The 19,430-nt window shown below is 45.7% G+C and overlaps 1 protein-coding gene across 1 annotated transcript in view; it reads left to right on the top strand.

Moving 5' to 3' along the window:
• Positions 1 to 13,667, top strand: part of LOC149328229 (BTB/POZ domain-containing protein 6-like) — a 30,623-nt gene extending 16,956 nt beyond the window's left edge. The window contains exons 2-4 of the mRNA XM_089559578.1: positions 4,640 to 4,749; positions 10,869 to 11,089; positions 12,685 to 13,667. Coding sequence (XP_089415704.1) covers positions 4,640 to 4,749; positions 10,869 to 11,089; positions 12,685 to 13,318 — 965 coding nt within the window. The 3' untranslated portion in view covers positions 13,319 to 13,667. The remainder of the gene's footprint in view (positions 1 to 4,639; positions 4,750 to 10,868; positions 11,090 to 12,684) is intronic.
• Positions 13,668 to 19,430: the final 5,763 nt, after the last annotated feature.

Here is a 19,430-nt window from a genome sequence, read left to right as displayed (position 1 = left end):
GCTAAGGGTCTCAGTAAATCAGAGGAATGTCACCTTCGCAGGCTACAAACTATGTCCTTCAATAATCCAGCTACGCTTCACGCCATTGAGCCCGAGTCCTTTTCGGCACAGTGCAAATTTTGTGGCCAGAAGGCAAACTGTACCACATGGTATGGGCTTGTCAGAAAAATGACAGCATTGACATTATAAATCAGCCAACGCGGGAGGGCTGGGAGGCGGCCCTGTCCAGCTCAGACCTCGAGGAACAACGAGCCCTCGTCGCCAGAGCACGGGCAGCGGCTTTCACCAACGGCGTCCCGGACTAGGGACCCGATCAGCCTTCCCTTCAACTAAGGCATTGTGGCTTTAATAAACGTTTTCATCATCATCATCCGCGCGCGCATTTCAAATCCAGCGAAGGAACTGTTCTGGAGAGACTCCAGTGAGAGTGGCGCTTGGTTACTGGCCATTGTTCATGTACGGGTAGACCTCGGAAGTAATCGCCCGAGACATTCGGCTGCTTCCAGTCATTTCTCTTTGCTGTGTCTATCGTCTCCACGTCATCCCCGCTCTGTTCGAACGAAACAGTCATTTCTTGCATGGCACCCAGGTATCATTCGGCGATCGCGCTTATCGCAGTTGCAGTAAGCCCGGGAAGTAACTTTCTCTTTGACCTATTGCGGTGGCCCACCTTGGTACCCAGTGTCTCCCGCCGCTTTAGCCTTCATCGTTTTGCGGCGGCGGAGGTATATGTCCCTGGGTCCATTGCAGGCTGCACTTGGCGAAATATACTAGTGTACTTACGTCCGGTCCATCTTAGTCTCGTGTTAATCGCAAGGCTAGAAAGTTCATTTCACCAGATCCATTGAAGGGCGTGAAATTTTTGTTCCGTGAAATTGTATAAATATACAGCTGCTGCCAGAATATAGTTGAAGAAAAGAAAACCAAATCTAGCATACACTTTAATAAGCATGCTTGTTTGTGTTCTCTCTTTTCTCATATAAACTGCTACACATATATGGTCCTCTAAAATAGAACTTTTTACTCTGTGCTGTCTATCATCTTTCATTCCTTTTTTCTTGGATCGCGCTGCGTATTTCGTGATGCTTCCGAACAAACTATCTCACCTTAATGCAGTGTAAAGTAGTGCCTTTACTTATGCTTCCCGAAAAGTTTTAGTGCATGGCTACCCTTGAAGCTTTCCGTGTCCAGCTTGCTGGCAAGAGGCTTAGATTTAAATGATCCTCTTCAACACTTTGTATTTGAGATAATAATGATTTTTGAATGGACAGCTGTCAAATGTGCTCGTTAGGTTGCAAAAAAAAAAAGATTGTTGATGTCAGGTTGTTTGCGTGCTATCCTCACATATAAGTAGCCTACATACTGGCCACACTTTAATCACGCTGTCTGGTAGATAGCACAACCCTCTCATTTCATATGCTGAATAAGTGTGCACGTGTCTGCTTCCAGATGAGTCGTGAACAGTGCTGCCATGCATGTTCACACCCAACCTTTGTGCTCAACCTGCCTTTTAATGCTGCTCTTGTAGTTGAATGTTACAATCTGCCTCCATTGTGTTTGTTTGGGCAGCTGGCTGCATCAACAGTGCCTTCTGCTGCAGCAGTGAGGACAAGAAAAATCATGCTGTATTTTGTTTTTGGTCTCGAATATTCTATTCATCCTCATACATGTTTTCCTGCGGCTGGCCAAGCCAGGAATGCTTTCTCACACAGCAGTCGGGATTGGCAACTATACTAAAAAGTTTGAGTTCTTGACTTTGAATGTAAAATGTAGTATCATAGTAGTATCATAACGTGTTCATAGCGGTGGTCGCGCGAACAGTGACTTTTGATTTACAACTTCAAGAACCACTCATAGAGGTGACAGAAACGGAGAGCGCTGAAGTGCGTATAGTAGCATGGCAGGGGAGGATTTATGGGGCTTGGGGTGTCGACCCCCCCCCCCCCAAAAAAAAAGCCTGAAGTTTTGTTGCTAAAGCAACACTACGCCAGCCAGTTCGGCTTGTCGCGTGGTCGCACTTCGGCCGTATGCCGTGGCCCACGAACGACCTTGAGCCACAATTGCCTAGCAACGCCGCAGCTGCACTCCAACAGATGGCACCGCTGCCGTCGCCGCTCGCTCCACCAGATGTGCTCCGCTGGGGTAGAGGGAGAGGAGGTGTCGCCTCGCGGGAGGTATATATATATGCGCTTCGCCTCAGTGGATTCTGGTTATAGAGAGCACGAAAGAAAGGCAACGCGACGCACGACCCGAGAAGAGTCGTAACGAAGGTGCGGCTAGAAGAAGTGCCACGTCCCAGAGTGACTCTAGAACTGCGGGAGGGACCGGTTTGAGTTCTCGAGAGCGTCGGAATGAGATGCTGCATGGATGACGTGCCGAGGAAACGGAGGAAGAATGAGCAAGAAGACTTGAGGCTTTCGTAACTCAGCTAGGGTTAACCAGAGCTAAACCATAGCCAATTTTTAAATAGGGAAACCATGCTGAACCCCTTTTTCTCGACGAAAAAAGTCCAAGAAATATATGTTTGAAATGGAACCACTGCCTCCCGCCCCTTTAAAGAATGATCGATACATAGCACTGTAACATACCTTTCACATCCATAGATCTATTATGGTGCATAATGTATATGACCGTAGCATTTCAGATTGCTTCCAGAAGTTTAGGAGCACACTGTAGCTACAGTATAAGTCTCACAGTGCTGTGCACCATTTAAATTGTTACATTTAATGTGCACAGCTGCAGCTGTACGCTCCAGTTTTCACTAGTTAGTGAAATAATATCTGGTGATGTCACTGCATAGTAGCACACTTGTGATTGACAGTACATACAATGAGAGTGAACTTATACGTAATGAACACATCGAATTATTTTTCATCAACGTAGCCACAGACATCATCATAATTAAATGCACATGTGGATCCTCATTTGTACTTTTTACCAAAAATAACAATATCGCAGGACACGTGGGCACAATAAACGTGTGAGAAGTGGCCTCCAAATTCAGCTAGAGCTTCGCCTTTTTCGCACTTTTGACCATGACCTCAGCCAGAAAAGCAACTGCAAAACCCGCTATAGGAAATAGGTCTATTTAGCGCGCGACCAAAAATACAGACTTGACATCGATATAAATGAATCCTCTTGAGCGTGGCACGTCCCAGAAGCAAATAGCTTGCTGAACACGCTTCAAACTTAGACGCTCCAAATGGGCATGCAACAAAGTTTCTGCATAGCAAAGCGAGCTCAGTTGCTTCCTTTACAATATTGCTCTCCGTGCATTTCATGGCCCCCGCCGTCCACACAAGCGCAATCGCCGAAAAAACAAAAATGGCAGTTATGTTATAATCAACAGCAGTCACAATCGCTGGAGCATTGCGAGAACACGCATAAAGGTGACTCTGAAACTGGAGTGCTAAAGCTACACGCACATTGCATGCACAGGACACAAAAAGTTTGCACAATACACGGACGACTGCTGTGTAGCGCACGCTATATTGAGTCACTGATGAACGAACAGCGCGAATGCCCCTCACTCAGTGAGCAGCAGCGGTCTCCCAACGGCTCCACGCATGGTCGCAGTAGACGAAATGTTTGTGCGATCATTGTCGCCAACCACTTTCAATTGAAAATCCGTGCACACGACAACGAGAGTTTTGCACTGAATTCCGTCTTCAGATATGACTGGCGCCATCGTCAGCCTGTGAGCACAACCGAAATCAGAAGCTCGAGCAGTTGAGGAAAGTATGCCTACGCTGCTCCACAAATAGTATGCCACGGCCCTGTGCTATCGCCCGGTTTATAAATAGCAGTTTATGACACCGTTGCTAAGCAGTGCCCGGATAAGATGGCCTCTGGATCGAGAAAAGCCTCGAGATTTCCTTCACACTTTTCTCCCAGGGTGTTGCATGGGAAGGGCCTCTCCTGAGTTTTCCTTCCTCCATGCCACGTGGGCTCTACGCCATCACTCCGTACCCCCACTCCACTGGCCCCGTCTATTAGAGCAATCAGTGCATCACCCCGCCGTCTCCTGCACAGCATCCTCCCCCTCCCCCCCCCACCCCCCTTGCACGACTCTGCTTGGTGACGATGGTTTACCTGTCGCCACCTGCGTGCATCACTCACGACAGTTCGGTCTAGTGTGAGGCATACGTTAGTAGCTGTTTCAAGATGTTTTGAAAAAGTTGTGTGTTTCGTGAGATGGGAAGTTCACGCGAATGCACAGGTGGCACGACCGTCTACCAGCTGCCGTATTAAGGTCCGATCAGTGCTCCATATTCCTATGCATTAGCCCTATGGGTTCCTTTGCAGGTGATTTGCAGGTGAGCTGCAGCTGATGTAGGAGCAGTAGAAATGGCGACATACCTGATAGAAAGAACGGCCGTTAATTTGAAAACGTTCAAAAATAGAGCTTCGCGCTCAGGTTGTATCCCTCCTGCAGCACTTATTTACCTCGCTCGTACATTGCCGTATGACATAACGATTCGGAAGGCCCCTTTCAAGATCAGCTTCTGACGTCCTGGTGGCCCATCGCAGTACATGGGAAGTGGAAAGGAAAATTGGCACTTGTGCGCTTCATGTCAATGTGTTTAAAGTACCTCATGTTTTATGCACAGTACACCTTTCTTTTCTCTATCAATTTTAGCGTACTGCGACGAGTGCCGCGGGTATTCCTGCTGCTGCAGTAGGAAACCGAAACGTGGCCGTAGTGTTGTCAAGATCGAACGTTCTGCACAGACGGAGAAGATACAAGAGGTAAGCCTTACAAAGATAATTTCCATAAACTGCTTTCTAATCCTTCGCGCCAGACATATGCTAAGCTGATTACCGCCTTATTAGTGCGTATACGATGATAAAAAATGTGAACTGGTTCTAAAATGATGCTGGGGACCACTCCATAGCCTTTTTGTTCTTAGCAGAATAGATTTTCTGGTTTTGTAGACGATCACTCGGAAGCAAAAGGCGCATTGATTCGTGAGAAGTGTGCAGTTGGGAATGGAGCATTTTTCTCGCAATTCAAACTCATCTCATTAATTACAGCGTCGAGGGCATTTACACATCCATGGTTGTTGCTAGGAAGTCAGTGGCGCCGTGGTCTAACATCAGAGATCTGGCAACAGGAGAACCTGACGTCATCGCAGCCGGCTTGTAGAAACGACCATCTGTCGTCGAGACCTGTAATGCTTTTATAGCTACGTAAAACTCCGTTTTGGTTTAAAGCAATTGGCCCTCGTCGCAGCCGAACACGCTTTGTGTTAAGCTGTAGCACACTTTCACGCTGTGTATTGCACATCATCATCTTCCGTGAAAACAGCTATGAAAGTAATATTTACTTTACATAATTTGACACTGAGGATGAGGAAGTTAGGGACGGGCACAAGTGTCTACAGGTAATTTTTTTGCACCACCAAAATTGCACTCGCGCCAAGAAATCGGGTTCGCACCTAGCAAAACCAACCAATAATGTCAAGTTGAACCATTTTGAATGTCACGCAAAATCCCATGCTTTCACACTATAATCAGTTTCAACAACTTAAAGCCCAACACTTTTTGATGTAGCAGCTGCCACCTTTCGATTCCCCATGGCGCTGTCACTGCTTGATACGTGTGCAGGGTGTTTCATCTAAGGCTTAACACAATTTTTATACATAGGCTTCTTTAAGTTAGAGACTGCTTTCTTTGGCATAGCACTGTCAGCGGTGTAGTACATCCAAATAGAGCTAAGGCGCGTTAACTAGTAGGATGGTTAAAGAATATTGAGCAGTTACCTTTTTAACTACTATTGTTAGGCTTCTTAATTATGGAGACGTGTGAAGCCCACTTTTAGTAATATCTATATCAGTTCTTACAATTTTGAAAAAGCAGTTATCCTCGGCGCAGGGGCCCATGAAATTTAGGCTACATTGTGCCAGAATACATGCGCTTTTGAGAAGCTTGCAATCAAAGCTGCCTCTACAGTGCACACAACCCGTCGAAATAGCCAAAGTTTGTTGTTCCAAAGCGCCGAGGGTAATTGCGGTTTCGAAATTCCAAAAACTGTTATGGATATTACTTACGGTGAGCTATACAGGTCTGCGGACAATTGAGAAGCTTAGAAGTAATAGTTAAAAAGTTAACGCTTCAGTGTTAGTTAACCAGCCTGCTAGTTAGCAGGTCGTAGCCGTACTATGATGTACATCACCGCTGGCAACGCTATGCCGAATAAAACGCTGTTCAGCTCAAAAAGCATATTTTGAAAATTGTGTAAATATTATTTGAAGGACCCTGTATATACAATGTGTTTCACCTAAGTTTTAGATGATTTTTAAAAAGAGGTTTTTTTAGTTAGAAGAGCTCTTTCTTTGCCATGACATTGTCAGCGGTGTAGTACACTGTAAAAAAAATTGCACCCTTCTCTGCAACTCGTACCCTTGCACCCTCCCATAAGGGTGCAAAGTATGCTTGTCACACACGTAGTAAGGGTGGTATCGTTACGGTTCCACCAGTTTCCGGACTGCTTTACAGTACAGTTTCATAAGTTTTGAGCGCTTTAAAAGAGGCTGATCAGTCTTTTTTTTTTTTGGTGCACTCTTGGAGGGAAGCTGAAACGCTGCTGATGACTTGTCTAACTTTGTACTAAAGTTTTTTCACAGTGTTTCTGCACCTGTTTGATCTGGAGTCATATTTGTGATGTCTGCATCACGTGTACGTTGTGATTTTTCTGAATATATCCAAAATAGAAAAAACGCCTTGCTAAAGGAAGCCAACCAGCAGCAAACCAGCTCATACAGTATCACGATTCTATATTGTGCCGCGTATTTTTGCCAAAGGACCGTAAACAGGTATAAGGGTAACTGGAATGAGACACTCAAAGCTGCTAAGGTGACAGAGTTCAACACAGAGACACCACCGCTGTGTGCAATACTTATTTACCGCGAATGGCAGGACCATAAACAGGCATAAGGGTAACTGGAATGAGACACTCAAAGCTGCTGAGGTGACAAGTTCAACACAGAAGACACCACCGTCGCGCGCAATACTTATTTATCGCGAATGGCAGGACCTTAAACAGGCATAAGGGTAACTGGAATGAGACACTCAAAGCTGCTGAGGTGACAAGAGTTTAACACAGAGACACCACCGTTGCGCGCAATACTTATTTACTGCGAATGGCAGGACCATAAACAGGCATAAGGGTAACTGGAATGAGACACTGAAAGCTGCTGAGGTGACAGAGTTCAACACAGAAGACACCACCGCTGCGCACAATACTTATTTACCGTGAATGGCAGGACCATAAACAGGCATAAGGGTAACTGGAATGAGACACTCAAAGCTGCTGAGGTGACAAGTTCAACACAGAGACACCACCGTTGCGCGCAATACTTATTTATCGCGAATGGCAGGACCTTAAACAGGCATAAGGGTAACTGGAATGAGACACTCAAAGCTGCTGAGGTGACAAGAGTTTAACACAGAGACACCACCGTTGCGCGCAATACTTATTTACTGCGAATGGCAGGACCATAAACAGGCATAAGGGTAACTGGAATGAGACACTGAAAGCTGCTGAGGTGACAGAGTTCAACACAGAAGACACCACCGCTGCGCACAATACTTATTTACCGCGAATGGCAGGACCATAAACAGGCATAAGGGTAACTGGAATGAGACACTCAAAGCTGCTGAGGTGACAAGAGTTTAACACAGAGACACCACCGTTGCGCGCAATACTTATTTACTGCGAATGGCAGGACCATAAACAGGCATAAGGGTAAGTGGAATGACACACTCAAAGCTGCTGAGGTGACAGAGTTTAACACAGAAGACACCACCGTTGCGCGCGATACTCTTTACCGCGAATGGCAGGACCATAAACAGGTATAAGGGTAACTGCAATGAGACACTGAAAGCTGCTGAGGTGACAGAGTTCAACACAGAAGACACCACCGCTGCGCACAATACTTATTTACCGCGAATGGCAGGACCATAAACAGGCATAAGGGTAACTGGAATGAGACACTCAAAGCTACTGAGGTGACAGAGTTTAACACAGAGACACCATGCACCGTTGTGCGCAATACTTATTTACTGCGAATGGCAGGATCATAAACAGGCATAAGGGTAAGTGGAATGACACACTCAAAGCTGCTGAGGTGACAGAGTTTAACACAGAAGACACCACCGTTGCGCGCAATACTCATTTACCGCGAATGGCAGGACCATAAATAGGTATAAGGGTAACTGGAATGAGACACTGAAAGCTGCTGAGGTGACAGAGTTCAACACAGAAGACACCACCGCTGCGCACAATACTTATTTACCGCGAATGGCAGGACCATAAACAGGCATAAGGGTAACTGGAATGAGACACTCAAAGCTGCTGAGGTGACAAGAGTTTAACACAGAGACACCACCGTTGCGCGCAATACTTATTTACTGCGAATGGCAGGACCATAAACAGGCATAAGGGTAAGTGGAATGACACACTCAAAGCTGCTGAGGTGACAGGGTTTAACACAGAAGACACCACCGTTGCGCGCAATACTCATTTACCGCAAATGGCAGGACCATAAACAGGTATAAGGGTAACTGGAATGAGACACTGAAAGCTGCTGAGGTGACAGAGTTCAACACAGAAGACACCACCGCTGCACGCAATACTTATTTACCGTGAATGGCATACTTTCTACAAGTTTATACATGCCATATCAGCGAGCCCCTATTTGGAGTCAGTGATTATCACATTATAGGGGCGCAGATCGCAGTCATCACTGCTTGCATCAGTGCTGCACCTGTCATTTAATGGTAAGCTCGAACAGCTCACATAATTTTAAGAGCACGCTTGACTTAAATACAGCACAACTCAGTCAATACCCTTACGCACCTTAGCACCCGAAGGAGCCACAACGCCCTTGTGCTCGTGCACCTTTCAAGGGTGCATGGGTGCATTAATGGTGATAAAACATGCTGAGCGCACCCTTTTTCAAAAAGCAAGAAAAAAGAAAAGGGTGTGGAATGGGTGCTGTCATTAGCGTTACACCTTTAATGGTGCAAATTTTTTAACTGAGTACCTAAGAATGCTGCTGGGATGTGCTAACTAGCAGCCTGGTTAACTAATATTGAATAGCTATCCTTTAAACTATTCCTTTTAGGCTCTCTACTTACTGAAAGGTGTGTAGCCCACAGTAAGTAATATCAATATCAGTTTTTTGAATTTCGAAAATAGGGTTACCCTCGGCGCTATGGCCCAAAAAATTTTGGTCATTTCTAAGAGTTACGTGCACTGGAGCATGCACTGGTTTTTCATCGTGATTCACACGACGTTATCAAGCTTGTTATATGCGTCTTTGCTTGTTGGGATCTTGCTCCCAAATCCGAACCCATGAGATTGTCATCGTTCCTCCGCATGCATTCTGCTAACGTAAGAGCACAATTATCGCCGCCGAAATGGGAGCCGCGCTTTCTTTCAACTGTCACCCAAACCCACTGGCGCTTGTTTTGGAACCAAGCACAACGAGAAGCTGTCTTGGGCAGCACGAAAGGAGCGAAGCGAGTGATGGTCTTTACAAAACACGGATGAGAGCGCTAATCGCGGCGCATCCGGGCGAACGGAGCACGCTGTCATGTGGTATTTCTTAAGTCCGCGGGCTTTCGTTTTTCCCGAATAAAAACGGCCACGCTAAATTTATCTCGTTGGAAGTAAACTTTCCGATTGACGCCTGAGCTTTTCAAGCTATATTCAAAAGGTTAATTTATTGATCTCGACTAATTATTCAGATAGGACGGGCAAAAAATTGGTACTATAACTTTAGATAAACCCCACCAATATTCACATGATTTCAGTTCTGTAGAATGCTTAGGTTTTTTTAATCTTGGTCAAAGTTAGCTGGCACACCCTGTATATCTGCATGTGTGTGTGTGTGTGTGTGTGTTGAATGTATGCATCTGCGTTTGTAGTTGTGTAGAATGTATGACCTAAGATTTTTAAAAATAGGCTTCTTGAGTTGGAAGACCACTCAATTCGCCATAGCTTTCAGCGGTTTATTACATCACAGCTATGACATATTAACAGAAGCTTGGTTAACGAAAATTGAATGGTTAAGATTTTGACTATTGCTGTGGGGCTTCTTAATTATTGCGAGGTGTGCAGCCTACCGTAAGCAATATTCATATCAGTTTTTAAAATTTCAGAAATGCAGTTACCCTCGGCGCTGCAGCATAACAAATTTTGGCTGTTGCAATGTCTTTCGTGCACTGGAGAAGTTTCTTTGCTGAAACCTTCTCGAAAGCGCATGTATTTTGGCGCGATGTACACTAAATTTGGTGGGACATTGCGCCGAGGGTTACCGCTTTTTAGAAATTCTAAAGACATTACATACGGTGGGCTACATGACTCCATAATTAAGGTGCTTATAGGAGTAATTAATAACTGAGGAGCCTAAGAATTAGGAACTTGACTATTCAGTATTAGTTACCCAGCCTGCTTAGCACGTCTTAACTGTCCTCTGATTTACTACACTGACCACAATATACAATAACGAAATGAGCTCTTCTGACTCAAAAAGCCTATTTTTTTTTAATTGTGCAAAGTATTTGGTGAAACAACCTGTGTAATTACAAGCTTATTATGCATGTTGGTGCGTTACTTCTTGAAGTTCCAGCACTATAAATAGCCAAGGGGGAGGCGGGCATATGCATTAGCCAGCATTCGTTGTGCTTAGCAGGCCAAGAAAGTCAGTTGCTTCAGCAGCAGTGGTACACGAGGATGTGGGCCTCCCATTCAGTTTTTGGTTGTTTTTGGAACCGGCTTATATAGGTGTGTTCTTAGATTTTGTGATGTGAGGTCGTTGACAAATTACACTACAATCCTAACGTCTGTCCTTCACTTTCAGTTCTCTTTTGCAAGATTTCTCCAAACTGGGGACATTGCTGATGTAGAGATCGTCGTGGATTGTGCCCACTTTCCCGACCAGCGGAAGTCATTCAAGGCGCATCGCCTGATCCTAGCGCTGCAGAACGACGTCTTCAAAGCCATGTTCTATGGAGACTTCCCCAAGGAAGAACGTGTAATCATCACAGACTTGCACCCGGAGGGAGTTCTCGGCCTTCTTCGGTACGTTCACTCAAGTGATTTGCGGTTGATCCACGACTACGTCGCGTGACATGTGCCAGAACTGTTGCGATGTTAAAACTAGAAATCCTCAAGCGATTGCATTTTTCTCATACATATACTTTACGATGCGACCGTGGAGGAGGGTACTGCGTGGACCACCTTCCACATCTATGTGCAGTCTTTGCTAAAAGTAACCAGCCTGCACGGTTTATGCCAGCCAAGCTATTATGCCATTTACTGTGCAATCTTTAATTTTACTGACTGCATTATGTTAATGAATGACTTGTCCAAATCAGACAGATGATGCTGTATAAAAAAATTAATGCATTTCAGTACCCGCTGTCACGTTTTGTCGAACACATACACAATCACCAGCATTGAAATAGAATCTGTCGGCTCTTCCGGATCCTTAGGAGTGTATTTAGCCCCTAATATTTCGTGGAGTACTCATGTCAACCAACTTCTGACTAATACATATAAAACTCAAGGTTTTATTCGCCAGTCACTTTGTAAAGCTAACAATGATACATGACTACTTGCTGATACCACGTTGGTCAGACCTAAGCTTGAGTATGTGTCATTCATTTGGTGTTGTCATCAAGAAACCTCACTGACAGCTTAGAACAGGGCCAGTCGATTCCTCGCACGTCAATACTCGTGTTACGTGTACTCGAGCATTACTGCAATAAAAGAGAACCTTAACCTCCCAACGTTGGAAAGCAGACGTAAGAAATCACGACTTGCCTTTTTCATAAATTATACTTTAACCGTACACCGTATACTCCTCAGCACCAATTAGGCCTGCCATACGCACATTTCATCGCTTTAACCACAATCAAAAACCTGATCTCCATTGTACAGATGCAGTCAGATTTTCGTTTTTGCACCAGACACTAAGAGAATAGAATACTTTCCCCTATTGCATATTTAACACGGTTGATTGCGATAAGTTATTTTCAGTAAAAGAGAGTTTAACAGAGTAGGTGTGTAAGATTTATCTTTTGACCGGTTTGTTTGAAATCTTTATTTTTTTCTAAAGCCTTGGAGTATGTTGCATTCCATGCTTGCATTTTTCAAATTTCGCATACTGTATTCATAATATTTTTATTGCTGACTGCTTTAACTTGTTGTTACGATGTATACCGGAATGCTCTTTAGGCGCCCTAATATTACTATTGAATTTTATTCATTGCTTCTCTTGCATGATATTCCCCCCGTGTAATGCCCACATGGGCCTTTAAGATAAATAAAAGAAAAAAAAACGCACATACTACGCAGTAGGGTCCCAAAAAAACAAAAAAATTTCTGCTGCAAAGCTTATCAATTAGACGCTGTTCCCCGGCCTGCCAGCACATGGGTAGTAAATGAGATGATGCGGGGCCGGTATCCCTTCCTTGCGTTAATGATCTCTAAGGTGCCAGACAAGAAGCTGTTGAAAAACAATAGTAAATATAAATCACACTAAACATCTGCCTAATGTAATAAATCCAGATTTCGAGGAACTGTATTTTTGCATATTGGAAATCAAGTGCAAGTTTATGTTTGAAAATTGGGTGTTGTGAGCTCTTAACTAATGTCCATTGTGTTCAATGCAGGTACTTCTACAGCGGCCAGCTAGAAGTGGAATACGTGCTTCAGGCGCTGTACACTCGAAGCGCGGCTGTCAAGTACCTGGTGCCGGAACTCGCAGAAAAGTGCACCGCTTACATAAAGTGCAACATGAAGCAGATGGATGTGTGCCTGGTCTTGGACTACGCCATCACTATGGGTGAAGATCACAGTGACCTCCCTACATTGGATCTCATCCTGGCAGATAGCCTCACCGTGCTGATGTCAGATGCGTTCTTATGCTCTTCGGAGTACACGGTCGATTACGTCATCGACCACGTCGTTGACGTGCCCGAGATTTGGGTTATTAGCGCCCTCCACAGATGGGCACTGGAGAACCCGTTTCACAAAGCCTTTGTCGTGGACGGAAAGCCTGAGCTCCGAATGCTTATGAAGCCCTTCTTCCCCAAACTTCGGTTCCTCGCGCTCTCGGAAGAGGAGTTGACTACCGGACCGATCCAGTGGGGAATCCTGGACGACCATGAGGTTCGCGCTATCTTGAGCAACATTCGGAAAAAAAGTTCGCTGCCTTTGCCCGATGGCTTCAGTAACGTCGTCTCTCCCCGAGTGAAGCGAGTGAAGAGGGGGAAGAAGACCGCCCGTAAGATGCGCCCGAAGTAAACTCCCTACATTGGACGCCAGTATCCAAAGCCAGAGCCTCCGGCATATCCCTCTACCGTCATACACCTAGGTGCTACATCTAAATGTTGTTGAGCTTCCGAAGAAAGGATAGTTCTAAATTCTGAGTTCAGACCAGTTGTCTTTTTTCTGCCCTACCTGGTTAGATTATCTCGTATTTTTCTGTATTATGCGTTGCGCTCCCTCGCATCAGCAAATGCTTCAAGGTTTTCAAGTGTTTTTATACGTTCATATATTTGTTTGCGGACTGCCAGGCTTCATTGTGGCATTGCCTGTTGGATACATGAGAGGTAATAAAGTGTTTGGGTTTTTCTTAGTTTATTTTTTTTTTTTCAAAGGTATCCGTGCTGGCCAAAAATACGGGCACATGGAGTGATGCGTTTTTGTAGTGTTTACATGGATGCTGTTTCTGATGCCTTAAAACTACACTGAGATGGAACTGAGGCTCGCTTGTGTCGATATAATACCAGGCCTTAAGCGCAAGAAGACCTCTCTTAATAACAAAGCTCTTGTAAGATACAAAAGAGCAAGAACTAAAATACAGGCATCGCCGCCGCAGGCCTACCTCGTAAGTGCCAGTGCTTTGACTAAATAACCAAATACGTTCGGCAGACATAATTGCGACTCCTTACGTGTGGGAATGCGAAAGCATTACAAGCGTTATATTGTGCTTCAGAGTTTGCACGGACGACCACGTTTCACTTCGGGTGGTGCCGGTGTCGAATCTGTAGACGCTGATGCTCGACTGTTCATTGCACAAGCGCAGACATAACCGGTCGCAATGAGATCCAGCGACGATGTATGCCACCACCCACATACACGCGCGCATATGACATCACTTGGAACCCCCTATGACAAATGGTTGCATCACAGTTTTGATACAAAGTCTGGGAAGGCATACAATTGAACGTGGATATGTCGTCAGTTCGAATCCGTGTCGCAAGCTAGCCTCCATCTTGACTGGCACATGTCAGCCACATGCATCGAGAAGTCGTATGACACTACTCAGAATGCTGTATGACAAACATTTGCGTGACAATTTTTGTACGAATTTTGTCGGCAAAATGGCGCTACATAGAGATCGGCTACTAGCGGGTATATGTTGACAAGCATCTTATGATTTTCTGAAATGGCTCTGCTTGGCTTGCTGTGTGTGTCATACGGCCGCTTAATGACGTAAACACAATTTTTTCTTGCCATCGCTTTATTTCTGCACCACCTGTGAGTACACATACACGCCGCCAGCATTTCTCAAAATGGGGCTAGCAATTCTTTCGCATTAAACAAAACACGCATCTCTGAGGTTGGCAAACGAAGGTTGCGAGTTTTAATGTTGAGTTTTGTATTGAATCCGCTAGCGCACGTTTATCACGCAAGGAAGACGGAAAAAATGACTGGCGGTTTAGCATTGCCAAGGGCGACATACTGTGTGAAAGCGCGCTTCTTTGCTGGCGGACACCACCGCAACTGCCTCAAAGCACAACTGAGGTGTCCACTGACCCAGGAAGCCAGTTAGTACGTGGGGCTTTCCTCGAAATCGGCGGAGTCTAAACCTTGCGCTGGCTTTGAGAAAAATTCAGGCACGTAACTGCCACAGTTTGTAGGTGGACGCCACCGCCCACTCACAGCGTGATTGAGGTGTTCAGTGAGCCAATTACGCTTGCAACTCGGAGGCCTCACACAGACGGATACCGCTGATACCCAGGGAGTGCCAACCTGAATGTTGCAAGCCAAATAAAACGTACACTTGGCGGCTTCAAAGGCGGCCGGCTGAGTTTCGGTATGTCGTGGTGCTCCACGGCGCATTCTGCGCCTGCATAGTTTCGTTTTTGACGAGCATCGCTTCACATGTCTAGAGCAGCAAAGGAAATCCAAGTGCTCCTTTAAAGGGCAACTGCACCACTTTTTGAGAATTTCGTGATCAAGGATTCAAATCTATATAGGCTGTAGGTAAAGCATGCCAAGTGTTCTTGCAGTAGCATTTAAAATAATAACGAAATCGACGATTGAACTTTGCGCTTCTCCTCAGTGCACCAAAGAAGTGCGGGGAAGTTTAGTGTGCCATCATGGAAGGTATGATTTCAAATTACCGCTGTCGTCAGTTACACCCTGCCGTGCCTAGTTGGACGCTGCCATACAACTCTCGGAGGGATTTGCCTTCGGTGGCGCTGGTTTTTTTCCTTCAAAGCAGGCGTTTTTGCATTGGAAATGTACCGATACCTTCGATGACGTCATCATGCGCCCCCCACTTGGCGTTGTGTGGTGCGGAGAAGCTTGAAGGGCGTCACGATTTTAATCGGTGATCACGTCAATATTTCAAATATTGACTTCGCATACTTTGCCTGCAAGTTTCACAGATCGGACCCTCTTTAGCTCATTGATTTTTAAAATCACTGCAATTTCCCTTTAAGTGCTGCTAGGACCAAGTTCATGCCTCGGTGCGGCGTTTACCATAGTTTAAAACCGTACGCTAGAGCACTGCATACTACTTTATGCCTGAGTGTGCAGCGCTCAAGGCAAAGTACGCGTACTGTGTAGTCGTTCGGCAATTCAGAGCCGCAACGCAAAATGTTACCAAGAAATTGCCTGAATAATTTGTAATTTCAGTTCATAAGGTTGTGAAATGTTGCTTTCACTTTTCCTGGTCAGCCGGTAACGTTACACACTAACGTTAGTACATTTGGGTAGCATTGATAGGTTGACAAAAAGTGCACAAAATAACGTTGCCGCTTAATTAGTTTCAGCAGTTGGATAAAACTTATGTCCTAAACTACCTGAAGGAAATAATCATCCTCTGCATATTCTGCGAAGGTGAAGCGAAAAGAAACTTTCAAACCAATTTACAGCAAGGTGTTGTGAAAGTATATGCATTAATGCGTGTAATTAACACAGTAAGCATATTTGCGGCGATCAAGTCAGGCCATGAATTTATGCACAAATTACTGCACCACAGAAACAGTAGGAACTACAGAACGTCACAGTGATGCTCCCTTGTTGTTGTTGTTGTGACTGAGAGAAGGATGAAAAGGAAATTGCACGGGCCTGCCAACTGGCTCGAGCCAAGCCACCACCACTGCCATGTACAGATAGAGGAGAGTTAAAAGATCAGAGGAAAGAGAAAAAGGAAAGAAAAGACGCGCGTCGCAGCAACAACTGCGTCCGCCAGAGCGGACGCTGCTCAAAGCACAGATAAGCGGCCGAAGCCGCGCTGGCCGAAGCGAGGACGGATACTCGCTCCCTTATTCAACGAGCTTATATAAGTGTATCCTGTGCGTCAGGCCCTCATTTTAGAGCCAGTGACTCTCGCCAGTAGAGCGAAGTTATTTTGGGCATTTTTGAGCTTGTAATAGCCAAATTTAGCAATACAAATGAGCACGACTGCGTTGCTAAAAGCTTTTATCAAAAATGTCTTATTAGTCCGCGTTGCCGTCTTCGTGCCACCATTACGCAAGTGCATTCGATAAAAACGAACATGCTAATTGTTCAGAAGGTGCCTTTCCAGCCCTATTCACATGTTGCTTTAGTATCCACCAGTTACATTGCATTCACTGGGTTCACAAGAAGCAGCAGGATTGAATAAACTGCATTGCCAGAACATAAGCAACCTTGTCCGCATTGTGTTACAACTATCTGTTCAGAAATGCTGTGTACACATGGACTCAGAAACATCGGCGAGATGTTAGTGCCCAACGTTGGTGCTATTCTGGTCCATAATCGTTGCTGTCATGCTAATTCTGAAACAAAAGATAACGTATCTCAAGTAAGGTGACAGCAACATCACATTTTGCTGCTCAACGTTGCGTGGCAATTGTTGCACGCAACATTGAGGCAGCATCGCACGCTACTTGGGTAGCTTCGAAGATGGAGACTGCTCAAAGGAAAAGGTTGGACAAAGTGACGTCGTAGGTTGTCCTGTATACCCTTTCCGTGTCGGAGCGGGGCAATAGCACTGTCGGTGGGATGTGTATTACAGACCGCCGTTAGGTGAGCCACGGCGGGTTGAATGCTATGCCACTATGAAAAGCGAGAGCAGGGTATACTGTGCCCATTTTTTCTCTGCATTCTTGTCCTGAAGACTACTCGCTCTATGCATCCTTTAGTGTCCTTAAATTCCCTGGAAGCTCCGCAAACTATTCCAGTACGCAGATCATCCATGCTGCTGGCAACAAGTGCAAAGCAGGAGTGCGTCAGCAGCACTGCCGCGAGTATTCTGCCTCTTCCGCAAACACAATAATGCCTTCGAGTGAAATCATCTGACTATGCCCGCTGTAGGGCAAAGACCTCTTTTATATCTCTCCAATTCACCCTGTCCTGTGCCAGTTGCGGCCACCGTATCCCCGCGAGCTTCTTAATCTCATCCGCCCACCTAACTTTCTGCCGCACCCCCTGCTACCCTTGCACTCTCTTGGAATCCACTCCGTTACCCTTAAGGACCAGCGGTTATCTTGCCTTCGCATTACATGCCCCGCCCAAGCCCATTTCTTCCACTTGATTTCAACTAGAATATCATATCCTTGCGTTTGTTCCCTCACTCACTCTGCTGTCTTCTTCTCCTTTAACGTTGTACTTACCATTTTACTCTCCATACCTCGCTGCACTCTCCTTAAGTTGAACCCTTTTCGTTAGCCCCCACGTTTCTGCCCCATGGGTGAGTACTGGTAAGATACAGCTGTTGTATACTTTTCTCTTAAGGAATACTGATAAACCGCCATTCATGATCTGAGAGAACCCCACCCAATTCTTACTCTGGTTATTTCCCTCTCATGATTCGGATCAGCAGCCACTACCTGCCTTAAGTACACGTATTCCTTCACCACTTCCAGCGCTCACTACCAAGTGTAAACTGTTGTTTCCTTGCTAGACTGAGCATTACTTTGGTTTTGTGCAGTTTAATTTTCAGACCCACCATTCTGCTCTGCCTGTCTAACTCATTGATCATGTTTTGCAGGTCATCTGCTGAGTGACTGAGCACGACAGTGTCATCATTAAATATAAGTTTACTAAGGCATTCTCCATTAACTCTTTATCATCAGGTGTTCCCAATCGAGGCCTCTGAATACCTCTTGTAAACAGGCCGTTAATAGCATTGGCGAAATTGTGTTTCCCTGTCTGACGACCTTCCTTCTAGTAATTAAGTTACTGATTTTATGCAGGACTATGGTAGCAGCGCTTTAGCACTAAAAATGATCGATAGATTCAGGCTCACGGCAAAATGCACAGAGGGGAGACCGCGGGAGCGAACGAAGCGAAGGACGAGGGGGCGTCAAACGCTATCAACCGCACCCTGAAAATCAAGGGATATGATAACTACGGGCGTGTGGGATGCGCGGAAATTGTCCAGAGACATTCACAACGATGCCAGGGCTTCCACAGCGCTGCGCGAAAGGGAGAAACCTAAACTGGTTGAGGTGGAATGGACTCTGGCGTGCAAGAAATAGCAAAGGCGATCGTGAAGCAGTGGCGGTCCCAGAGAGTGGTTTTGGGGCGGGCGGGGGGGACAGACTTGCGTATGCCAAAAAAGAAAAAAAATAGAAACGGTTTTTATTCAATTTATTTACACAAACATTTTTGTGCACATGGTTGTTGAAAAATAACCAGTGAACGATATAGGTGCTATACCATTACTCATTCTTTGAATGCATGATAACGTTTACTCGAGCAATATTCATTTCGATACCATGGGAAACAAGCCGACGGCTGAGATATCCCGCCGGGGCATGTCCATGAAGGTCAAAGCACCTGCCCAGACATTTCACCAGAGGGATTAGCGGCCTTCTGGGAAGTGGCTTTGTTCCGCCCTCAGTCCCCTCCTTCAAGGCGGCTGTTCGGCGCTCCTTGTCAAGCCAACAAAAGGGATGATCCCCTCGCTGGCGTCGCAGTCTCCCATGGTGGGATAAAGACATGAGTGGGTGGCTCCTTGCCGCCCCGACGATGTTGCTGGCCAACTGCAGGTGACTGGCACCGCAGTCGCTGTGGTCGCCGCGCCGGCAGCATGGCAAGACAACGGGGGCGGCAGGGCAGGAACACGATACCTCGACAATCACTACGAATTGTGCTCGTAGGACAACCAACGTGTAGAATGTAGAATTGTGTG

The sequence above is a fragment of the Amblyomma mixtum genome, chromosome 9, assembly GCF_055824585.1.
Source record: "Amblyomma mixtum isolate Tamu chromosome 9, ASM5582458v1, whole genome shotgun sequence".
In the NCBI taxonomy this organism is placed as follows: Eukaryota; Metazoa; Arthropoda; class Arachnida; order Ixodida; family Ixodidae; genus Amblyomma; species Amblyomma mixtum.
Note: the sequence above shows the minus strand (reverse complement) of the source record. Positions and strands in the feature narration are given on the sequence as shown.